The 12,229-nt window shown below is 45.7% G+C and overlaps 1 protein-coding gene across 2 annotated transcripts in view; it reads right to left on the minus strand.

Annotated features, from left to right (window-relative positions):
* LOC147120364 (ferroportin-like) overlaps positions 1 to 12,229 on the minus strand; it is a 70,241-nt gene that overhangs the window by 31,359 nt on the left and 26,653 nt on the right. For both annotated transcript variants that reach the window (XM_085986190.1, XM_085986189.1), the window contains exon 6: positions 3,714 to 3,837. In XM_085986190.1, coding sequence (XP_085842316.1) covers positions 3,714 to 3,837 — 124 coding nt within the window. The remainder of the gene's footprint in view (positions 1 to 3,713; positions 3,838 to 12,229) is intronic.

A 12,229-nucleotide genomic window follows, 5' to 3' on the forward strand; every position in this document is an offset into this window, starting at 1 on the left:
AGCGAATACAGTATACTAAATTGTAAGAAGTACAAGTAAATCGCTGTTTCACCTGGAAGGAGTATTTGGGGCCCTGGACAGAGGGAAGGGAGGAGGTAAAAGGGCAGGTGTTGCATCTCCTGCGCTTGCACAGGAAGGTGCCGTGGGAAGGGGAGGGGGTGATTGAGGAATGGACCAGTGTGCCACAGAAGGAGCGGTCCCTTCGGAATGCTGAAAGGGGAGGGAAGGCGAAGATGTGTTTGGTGGTGGGATCACGCTGGAGGTGGCGGAAATGACAGAGGGTGATCCGTTGAATGTGAAGGCTGGAAAGTGGACCCCACCAGCCTCCACATTCAATCTGTTACACTTCTAACTTTTTCCAGTTCTGACGACAGGTCATCAGCCTGAAACGTTAACTCTGTTTCTCTCTTCATAGATGCTGCCTGACCTGCTGAGTGTTTCCAGCATTTTCTCTTTTTATTTCAATTTATTTAGAACTGGTTTAATGATGACCAAAAAAAAACTTTTGAAAAAACAATCTAAATTTTTGGAATGTAAAGGTAGATACGCCCCAAAATTGACATTACCTAAAAAGAGAAAAGACAAAATAATATTTTGGGTAGAGACCCTCTGTCAGCTCCAAAAGAAAGAGTCCCTACTCAAAACATTAACCCACCTTTACAGATGCTGATGGACCTGTGGTGAATTTCCAGCAGTCTCTATTTTTATTTTGGGTTTTCTGTTTTATTTTTCTTTAATTTCCCTGGTAATAATCTCTTTGAATGGAAAGCATCCTCCATATGTATCACTAGAATATGCCCAGGTTTTCAAGGCAAAAAATGTGGAAGTGACATTTCTTTACGAAATTCAGCATTGATAATGTCCTGGGTTTAGCACAGACATGTGAATCTTTTTCTCAAACTATAACATAGCAATTATTTTCCCCAAGAGAAGCAAAATAATGCACACTGAAGCACCATCATCAACAAGGTTTCAACAATACTAATAAGAAAAATATGCTCATAACTTTCACTCTAAAATGGATAGAAGCCAATTGAATAAATATGTGGTATGTTAAAGGTTCTGGGGGTGAAATTCCATGGCGCTGAAAAACGAGCGCGGGCACCACGATGCACGATCTGCCCACACCCGTTCAAGGAGCGCAGGCAGCACATCAAATTCATGCTGCCTGCTAATTATAATGATTGTAGCGCACAGCCCACCTCTGAACACACTGCTGACAGGCTGTGTGCTCAGCAGGTGGCCCGAGTTCTCGATGTTCACGTGAGGCTAGCTTTACTTAAAGCCAATCTGTGCCTTTTAAAGGCAGTCTGCACCTCTTAAAGGTGAGCTGCCTTCTGCTGATCAAAAATGTAAAAAGTGCTTCAGCACTAACCCAAATGGCTCAACAGTCCAGGGAAAGGGCACCCAGGGTCACGGACGCAGCACTCGAGCTTTGTGCAGGGGGCCAGGAGGCCCTCCAGAAAGAAGGATGTGGGACCAGATCGCTGAGGTGGTCACTGCCAGCACTGTCACCCCAGGAACTGGCTCCAATGTCCAAAGAGGTTTCATGACCTCAGTCCAATGTTCAAGGTCAGTGAATGCATCGTCAAAAGCCGTCTCCTACCAACTGCATCACTAGTCTCCCACACTGCTCAATGCACCACCCCACCATCACTCACCTACCAACAATGTCTACCAAACACAAGGCACATCTCACTATCCTAGCTTCATCTCACCCCCTTGGAGGAGTCGGTGCTGACCATTCTTGGCAGTGGTATGGCTGAGCCCTTGGCCAGCGGCAGGGCTGAAAGAATACAAGATGCTGGTATCCTCATACGTTATCATCCATCACACTTCCCCCTCATCCCATAATATCTTCTGATTTACAAGCTGCACGTGGTGTAAGCATGCACCTCTTGCTTTACCCCCCTCCCCTCACCACAACCCTACCCTTGTGCCTTCCTCATTTCAGACACCAAGAAATCCAGTCTGCCCAGCCAGTGGTTGACCAAGAAGACAGAGAGGAGAGTGAAGAAAGAAGAAACACCGTTACTCGATTTCACACTCCCAGCCACCAGCTCCTCAAGGTCGTCCTGCAGTCTCCCCCCCCCGCTGAAAGTCAGCAGCCTTCCACCAGTCATGCTGCAGCCACTGGGTTAGTATTGGGTAGGCAAAGGCACAAGCAAGACACTCACTAAGGGAATGCACAAGGGTGATTAATTGATTTTTTGATGCAATATTGGATGCATATATGGATAAAGTTAGATTAGAAAGTTTGCTTTGTGATGGTTTTTATTTCAGCATTGTGGCCAACAGGATGCTGTGATGGTCACTAACAGAGGGAAGGCAAGTCGTGGGACAAATGCTGAAAGAGGAATTGGGGTTGTGTTCATAGGTGGATGATTTGATAGCCCAGCCAGAAAGGGGGTGTCTAGGTTGCCTCCTTCCTTCTGCTACCTCCTCTTCCGCTTCCTCCTCCTCCTTCAGCGAGCAGCTTGTCCCTTCTGCTCTATTTCATGTCATGCTGCAGCCCAAGGGGGACTAAAAGTGGTGTTCTCAAGACCTTCCTTTAAGAGCTAAAGCCTTGCAAATGTCCAGCAGCACTCCCTTCACACTTTAACAACTTTTTAAATGTCTTACACCAAGCTACTACTCAAATAAAATATAAAGAAACCAGTACAAAAGCAAAAATCTAAACCTACCTACAAGCTGCATGTGTCCCTTTAAGAAGCGCTGGTAGGGGGTCTGTGGTTTGGCTGAATGTACGTTCTGCTGTGTGTGGTTTGGAGAGGTCGTTAAAAGGAGCGGCGATGTCCAAAATAGCAGGCCGTGCGTCAATTCAGCGTTGTACGCTGATTGACATCACAATCTGCAGCGAGCACGGGCAACAACAGCGCTGCCAACCTGCCCAAAATGGTGGCCAGCGCGTTCTGTGCCGGAAGTAGGCGGTGGTGAGGCGGCTGTCATTTTTTCACCGAAACCAACCTTATCAGCTGGCGCTAACTGGCCAAATTTCGCAGCCTCTGTGTTTATTCTTCATTCGTATCCTTTATATAACACTATTACAACTAACCAGCATGGCACATGGGGAAGTGCCTTCAGGAAATTTATAATCTCATGAATTATCCTGATTGGTTGTTGGTAAATTTTAGCTACAGAAAGATTGCATATGAGAGAGAAAGAACATTACAAATAGTAAGGGTGAGCAGGTGAGAAATGGTACAGAGAGCAAGAACGCATAGGACAGCGGGGGGAAAGAGAAGATCACAGGGCATGCAGGCAAGGGGAGAGCACTTTTTTTTAATATTAGTTTTTATGGGATGTGGGCGTCGCTGGAAGGCCAGCATTTATTGCCCATCCCTGCTGGGACATGAGAAAACATATGCAACAGGGGAAGGTGGGAGCGCCCGGGATAGGGGAGGTTCGCAGCAGGCAGGAGTGTCGAATATAGGGCAGGCTGGTGATGGGGGCGGGGGGGGTGGTCAGTGCAATACATGCATATGCGGCAGGAGGAATGGAGTGAAGTGCAAGAATTTTTATCACACTTACTGAAGCAACACAAACAAAATTAATAGTGAAAGCAGGATAATTTTAGGGAAATGCTATATCATAAAGGAGGTTTGCAGACTTTTCTGCAATTGCTATCAATGCCACCAAGGTGGAAAAAGAAAGTTAACATCTGGTCATCAACTAAGAAATTGTATTGTTCCCAAAAGAGCTATAATAGTTACCTGACAGTTTGTCACTGTCTCCAGCTACCACTATAATCCAGTCCCGTTGGATTGCAATTGACATAGCTGTGCTAGCCAGGTCTGCAATCACACCAATGGCAATCACCAATGTGTAACAAACAATCTGTTAAACGAGAAGTAAAATTGATTAAAATCATGTCAAGAAAATTGAGCTTATAGTGTTTACAATAGTATTTCATGCTCGTATATAACCCCACAATATTTTGAAATTAGGCCAATTTCTTAAATTAAATCACCTTTGTAATAATGATTTGCCCTTCATGTTGAAGATAGCCATTCACATATGACATGCAAACACCTAGGTACGCGAGTTTCTTTTAACACTGTAGAATCTGCTGCCTGCACAACAAACACATTCTTGAGATAGCCAGTAGTGTAACCTGGTGTCCTGGAATACAGAAGATCAGACCACTTGCTATCTGCCATGGCAGAACCATTACTCCAGAGAGCAAACCTGCCAATCGGCTAACAACTGGGTTCCTACTTACTGCTAGGTGAATAGAAGCATCTGGAGTAAGAAAACTTGCCTAAGGTGTCACCCAGAAATTTGCAGAAAAAAAATCAAAAGGCTTTTATAGATCATCTCTGGCACGAGCCACCTTTCAAATTATTATTCTGAATTTTCTAAAAACAGTAAATGTACTACAGATATGACATTTATTGTAGAAATAAGGTGCAATTTTCTTTCTTTAATCTTATGAAAAATATGAAGCTTTCTTTCATAATCCTTTGTACATTTAAGATATACGATTTCATGTTGCAACAAGAAACAGATAAACTTGGAACTAAAGGTATAATACTGCTACTCAAGCCAAGCAACACTTAGAACATTGGTAATGTTCCCCCTTCCCCCCCCCCCCCCCCCCATTGAGTGGGAAATTCACCTTCAACCAAAATAGAGTACAATTCCACAGAACAGCCCTCAGCTGAGGAATATCCTGGCCTCCCCAATCCCACCTACCAAACAAAATTTTGGAGTTTGCCCCACAAAATCTAGCTCCTCCCCCACCACAGAACATGTCGTACCCTCCAATGATGTAGATTCTGTTCTCCTCACCTGAGCACTATTTTTGTACTCTCCCCATTCCCTTCCAGTTCTTCTTCCCCTCCTTTCTCCTCTGTCTGCTTGTCCCTCGCATTATTCTCTTCTCCATCCCCTTCTCTATTGCTTGTCCCATTCCCATCCCTCTCTCTCCATGGTGTTCTCTTCCCCTCCCCATCCCTCTGTCCAGACTTCTCCCCCCCCTTCTGTTCCCCCTCCTGTCTCACTTAACCCCCTCCCCTTCATCATGTCCCTCTTCGCCCTCCCTTCTCCCCTTCCCCCTTTTCCTCTCCACATCACAATCCCTCTTTCCCTTCTTCCTCTCCTCTTCCCTGCACTCCCCTCCACCCTTCCTCATTCCACCCTCCTCTCTACTCCCTCCATTTTCCTCTCTCCCCTCTTTGCACTCCTCCCCCTTTCTCCCTGCCCGCTCTTCACATCCCCTCTACCCCCTTCATTCTCATGTCTTCCCTTTCCCCCTCCTCTTTCCGCCTCCCTTCAAATCATCCTCCCTCCCTTCTCCTCTCTTCCTTCTCTCCTCTTCCCCTTCTCCGCTCCTCTCATCCCCCTACCCTCCACATCCCCATGCCTTCTCACCCTCCTCTCTCCCCTTCTTTATCCGTCTCCTCACTCCACTCACCTTTACTCCCGCAATTCTCTGCCCTGTCTTCACTTTCCCCTCCTCAATCCCCTCTGTCCCACTCCTCTCCTCTTTACCTCTCCCTTCTGCTCTCCTCCTTCTCATCTTCTCCTGCTTTTTGCTCTCCACACCCCTCCCCTCAATTCTTTGTCCCCCCCAACCTTCCCCACTCCCTCCCCCCACCTTTCCTCATCTGTTCTTTCTTCTTCCCCTCCCTACTTCCCCCTCCTCACTCTCTTCCCTTTCCTCTCTTCCCCCTCCTCACTCCTCCCTCATCCTCTTCTCTCTTACCTCACCACCTGCCCCTCTCATCTGCCTCCTTCCCTGCCTCGTTCCAAATATCTCTCCATCCTGTAAGCCTACTTAATCTGAATAGCGCCCCTGGTTTTGAGTCTCCTTGTAGTAATGTATTAAAAAGTGAGCTGTTGCAACATTTTTATGATTTAGCGGCTATAGTGTTGGTTTAACACGCCCCGCCACCCCCTGTACTGAGCAGCATTTCTCAAAATCAAGACTCTCTCCCACTGTGAAGCATTTTCAATCTGAACCGCCCTCAAGTGAGCAGCAATTCACAATCACCCCCCACCCCCGACCTCGCCTCCCCCCCAAAAAAATGAGCCAAATCTCCCACTCTCAGATCAGTGAGTAGCATGACTCAATCAGATCCTCTGTACACAACTGCCCCCCACCCCCCCATTGAGTACCTTTGAAACATCTGTCCCCCACACTACTGAGCAGGTATCCAAAATCGCCCCACCCTCCTCCATTGAGCAGCATTTCAATTTCAAGAGGAGGTGGAAGAGAAGTGGAGGAGAGGAAGTGGGTGAGAGGAGTGGAAGGCACAGGAGAAGAGAAGGGAGGACAGCAAAAGGAAAATAGGGGGAATATTAAAATGACATCATCTCCAAACTCTTCCCCTTTGAATTACTGGTTCAAACTTGTATCCTCCCTTCCCCTGCTCACTTCCCTTCTCTCCATCCCCCTTTCCCCTCCCTCTCTTCCTCCTCCACCTCTCCCTCCCTCTCACCACCTCCTCGTTCCCCATCTTCTCTCCTAGCTGTGCTCTCCCTTTCCTCCCCTCCCTCTTCTAATTATCCTCTCTAAACCCACTTGACTTACATTTGGTGTTGACTTCCTACATGCAATGCCACAAGAGATCGACTAGCGTATTTTTTAAAAATGCAGAAGTTCCACAGCACAACAGATATGGATTTTCAGACTATTCATACACTGCTAATTTCTAATTTTATCAAACTTACAGCTGGCCGTAATGGGATGTTCCCAACTGTTCAATGAAATAAACATAGTGAAAGAGGAGGTATTAAGGGGCTTAGCATCTTTGAAAGTGTATAAATCCCCAGGCCTGGATGAAATGTATCCCAGACTGTTAAGAGAAGTAAGAGAGGACCATCATTTCCCAAACCTCTCTGGCTACAGGTGTGGTGCCAGAGGACGGGAGGACTGCTAACATGATACCGTTGTTTAAAAAGGGAGAAAGGGATAGGCCAAGTAATTACAGGCCAGTCAGCCTAACCTCGGTGGTGGGAAAATTATTGGAAAAAATTCTAAAGGGACAGGATAAATCTTCATTTAGAAAAACACGGATTAATCAAGGACAGTCAGCATGGATTTGTCAAGGGAAGGTCGAGTCTGACTAATTTGATTGAATTTTTTGAGGAGGCAACAAGGAGGTCGATGAGGGTATTGTGTTTGATGTAGTCTATATGGATTTTAGCAAAGCTTTTGATAAGGTCCCGCATGGCAGATTGGTCACAAAAGTAAAATGGTGTAGAGATGCCGGTGTTGGACTGGGGTGGACAAATGTAAGAAGTCACACAACACCAGGTTATAGTCCAACAGTTTTATTTGAAATCACAAGCTTTCGGAGCGCTGCTCCTTCGTCAGGTGAAGTGGAGAGATGCATAAAGACACAGCTTATATAGTCAGAGAATAAAGTAAGATGATTACAGGTAATCTTTCTAACTGCCATTTATCACACCTCGGCAGAGAGGTAATCACAGCAATCAAAGGTGTGAATGGTGTCCAAACAGGTCAGTCAGGAAAACATTACATCAAAGAACAATGAGGTGGGGTCACAAGGGGTCAAATGTTGCAGATGCTGGGGTCTGTATGAAAAACAAAAAACACAAAAAAACATTTTTTTTTTGCTGGAAATCACAGCAGGTCCGGCCGCATCTGTGTAGCGAGAACAAGCTAACGACGACTCGAGTCTGGGTGACCCTACGTCAGGTGGGGTTACATGTAGCGTGACATGAACCCAAGATCCCGGTTGAGGCCGTCCTCATGAGTGCGGAACTTGGCTATCAGTTTCTGCTCTACGATTTTGCGTTGTCGTGTGTCTTGAAGGCCGCCTTGGAGAATGCTTACCCGAAGATCGGAGGCTGAATGTCCTTGACTGCTGAAGTGCTCCCCGATGAACACCTCGCTAAGGCCATCCCCACGCCTCCACTACTTGCCTTCAAACAGCCGCCTAACCTCAAACAGACCATCGTTCGCAGCAAGTTACCCAGCTTTCAGGAGAACAGCGACCACGACACCACACAACCCTGCCACGGCAACCTCTGCAAGACATGCCAGATCATCAACACAGATACCATCATCACACGTGAGGATACCACCCACCAGGTACATGGTATACTCATGTGACTCGGCCAACGTTGTCTACCTCATACGTTGCAGGAAAGGATGCCCCAGAGCATGGTACATCGGCGAGACCATACAGACACTGCGACAACGGATGAACGGACACCGCGCAACAATCGCCAGGCAGGAGTGTTCCCTCCCAGTCAGGGAACACTTCAGCAGTCAAGGACATTCAGCCTCCGATCTTCGGGTAAGCATGCTCCAAGGCAGCCTTCGAGACACACGACAACGCAAAATCGTAGAGCATAAACTGATAGCCAAGTTCCGCACTCATGAGGACGGCCTCAACCGGGATCTTGGGTTCATGTCACGCTACATGTAACCCCACCTGACGTAGGGTCACCCAGACTCGAGTCGTCGTTGGCTTGTTCTCTCTACACAGATGCGGCCGGACCTGCTGTGATTTCCAGCAAAAAAAAATGTTTTTTTGTGTTTTTTGTTTTTCATACAGACCCCAGCATCTGCAACATCTGACCCCTTGTGACCCCACCTCATTGTTCTTTGATGTAATGTTTTCCTGACTGACCTGTTTGGACACCATTCACACCTTTGATTGCTGTGATTATCTCTCTGCCGAGGTGTGACAAATGGCAGTTCGAGAGATTACCTGTAATCATCTTGCATTATTCTCTGACTATACAAGCTGTGTCTTTATGCATCTCTCCACTTCACCTGACGAAGGAGCAGCGCTCCGAAAGCTTGTGATTTCAAATAAAACTGTTGGACTGTAACCTGGTGTTGTGTGACTTCTTACAAAAGTAAAAGCCCATGGAATCCAAGGCAAAGTGGCAATTTGGATCCAAAATTGGCTCAGAGGCAGGAAACAAAGGGTAATGGTCGAAGGGTATTTTTGTGACTGGAAGGCTGTTTCCAGTGGCGTTCCGCAGGGCTCAGTACTGGGTCCTCTGCTTTTTGTGGTATATATCCATGATTTGGACTTGAATGTAGGAAGTATGATTAAGAAGTTTGCAAATGATACAAAAATTGGCCGTGTGGTTGATAATGAAGAACATATCTTCCTGCAGTCTGCAGGCTTCAATGGACTAGTCAGGTGGGCAGAACAGTGGCAATTGGAATTCAATCTGGAGAAGTGTGAGGTAATGCATTTGGGGAGGGCTAACAAGGCAAGGGAATACACTACAAATGGTAGGACACTGAGAAGTACAGAAGATCAGAGGGACCTTGGAGTGCATGTCCACAGATCCCTGAAGGTAGCAGGACAGGTAGATAAGGTGGTTAAAAAGGCATACGGGCTACTTGCCTTTATTAGCTGAGGCATAGAATATAAGAGCAGGGAGGTTATGCTTGAACTGTATAAAACACTAGTTAGGCCACAGCTAGAATACTGCATGCAGTTCTGATCACCACATTACAGGAAGGATGTGATTGCACTAGACGGGGTGCAGAGGAGATTTACAAGGATGTTGCCAAGACTGGAGAATTTTAGCTATGAGGAAAGATTGGATAGGCTGGGGTTGTTTTCGTTGGCACAGAGGAGGCTGAGGGGAGACCTAATTGAGGTGAATAAAATTATGTGGGGCCTAAATAGAGTGGATAGGAAGGACCTATTTCCCTTAACAGAAGGGTTAATAACCAGGGGGCATAGATTTAAAGTAATTGGTTGGAGGTTGATAGGGGAGTTGAGGAAAAATGTTTTCACCCAAAGGGTGGTGGGGGTCCGGAACACACTGCCTGAAAGGGTGGTAGAGGCAGAGACCCTCATCACATTTAAAAAGTACTTGGATATTCACTTGAAGTGCCATAATCTACAAGGCTACGGACCAAGTGCTGGAAAGTGGGATTAGGGTGGATAGCTCTTTGTCAGCCGGTGCGGACAAGATGGGCCGAATGGCCTCCTTCTGTGCTGTATGATTCTATGATTTACAGTCAGTGTTAGCATGGCTTAGCTGATAGCATTCTTGCGTCAGGGTCATAGGTTCAAATTGCACTGCAGGATACAGTTTAGGTTGGCAGTGGGCACTCCTGTGCACTTCAGCATTGTTAGGTGCCAACCTTCAGGTAAGATGTTAAATCATATTTTGATGTATGGTTGCAGGTGCATATTAAAGGCAGGTCTTCATGTGTGTAAGATTTTGCAATAATTTATAGCTCCGAAGATTAATTTTTGATTAAAGAATCCCTGGGTGATTTACCTTTAAAAAAAATCCAGGGATCAAAATGGCCGTCAGACCGCATGGCAGAAGACAAAGGACTTGAAAGAGCAGCCTGGGTCTGTGGAAAAAGGTTCCAATCTGCCAATCAAAGGGGAGTTCCCACCTCCCTGCAGAGACAATCGATGTGATTACAGAAACTGCTACACAAAGGAGTAACCACTTGAGACTGCAGTTTCAGTTGACCACAGGACAATGGCTTTGTTTACACTAGCCTCCAAAGCTGTTTACTCAGCAATCACAGAAAGACATGTTTTTTTCAAACCAAGACAGCTCCATTCAAACCCATCATTGATGAATGGAAACACATTCAAAGCCAATCACAGACAATTTGAAGAGACATTTAAACTGAGAAAAGGAACAGCTTAAAATGAATGGGTGATTCATCCAAACCCATTACTGGACAATGGGGTAGTTGGATCCCTTTTGTTTTAGCCCAGAAACATCTGGATCTGGGCGGGCCCCAAATGGGGGTATAAAAGATAGCTTCCCAGAAGCTCTCTCTCTCTCTCTGGCCTCGCCTCCGTGTCCCTCTACAGTGTGGGAGCCTGCCTGAAGAGGTGAAACACCAGCAGTTTACTTTTAAAACACTGGGGTGTTTTTTTACTTCGGGGCAGTGAAGATCTAAGTTCGCAGGGCACGGAGCAGGCATTTCCAGTAGTGAGCATATATTTTTCTGGCCTTCCACAAGGCAACTTAGGATAGGTATAGGGGTGGGAGTAAAGTGGGAATTTTGTTAAGAACTGTGATTTTAGTCGATCTTCCCTCGTTGTGTCTGTTTCTCCTCCCCTATTTAAGTAAGATGGTGTTGCACTGAGCAGAGGAAGTGCTTCAGTTGGACACTGAGTTCTGCATTTAAAACTGTATTAAAAGGGAGTGTTGTACCAAGCAGAGAAGTGCTGTGGTGAATGCTGTGTTTTGATATTAAAGTATTGTATTTAAAGGAGTGTTGCGCTAAGCAGAGAAGTGCTTCAGTGAACACTGTACAGCTGTATTAAAGTGCGTTTTTTAAGTAAAAGCCACTAAGCTAAGGTGCTGTAGTGAGCAAGGGGTTTCTATTTTTAAAGTGCTGGATTTAAAATAAAGGAGTGTTGCACTGAGCAGGGAGTGCTCTAGTGGACACTGAGTGTACTGCGTGTATTAAAATAAAGGAGTGTTGCACTGAGCAGGGAGCGCTCTAGTGGACACTGAGGGTACTGCGTTAAGCAAAAGTGCTGTACCAGGCATAAGAGCTATATCGATTATTTTAAGTTGTTTCTTTCTTTTGTTTTCAATAAATACTGGTCTGTTTTGCACCCAAACCGCGAGTCACGTTTTTTTCTGTCTACATCGCTACCGAATAAGTCCGGCGGTCAGAACTCAGGAATAGGGGAGCGCTTCAAAACCGCAAGGATATCCCTGGAGCAGCTCAGAGGCTTCTGACTGGCCAGAGACAAATAACCCCAACCCCGCTAGTGTGTGCTAATTCCTTACAGTGTCTGAGCTAACATTCTTCAATTGGCATCACCAGAAACAGATTAACTGGTCATTCATCTCACTGTTGTGGGAGCCTGTGCCCTTCAAAGTAACTCAATTTATGAAGTACTTTGGGATTTTTGAGACATGGTAAGGTGCTATATAACTTCAAACTTTTGTTTCATACAGGATAATATTTTACACACAAAATTCAACTGAGATTATTTCTATCTCCAAACACATCTCTCATTGTACCATAATTTCTATTTTAGTTTTAAAAGTTTTATTTTAATAGCTAAGAGTAAGTTTTATATTAACAATAACTTGTATTTATATAGTGCCTTTAACATAGTTAAACGTCCCAAAGCGCTTCACAGGAGTGTTATAAAACAAAATTTGACACCGAGCCACATGAGATATTAGGACAGATGACCAAAAGCTTGGTCAAAGAGGTAGGTTTTAAGGAGTGCCTAAAAGGAGGAAAGAGAGGTTTAGGGAGGGAATTCCAGAGCTTAGGGACTTG

Source organism: Somniosus microcephalus, chromosome 4 (genome assembly GCF_052327205.1).
Source record: "Somniosus microcephalus isolate GS21.2 chromosome 4, FLI_Smic_1.0, whole genome shotgun sequence".
Classification (NCBI taxonomy): domain Eukaryota; kingdom Metazoa; phylum Chordata; class Chondrichthyes; order Squaliformes; family Somniosidae; genus Somniosus; species Somniosus microcephalus.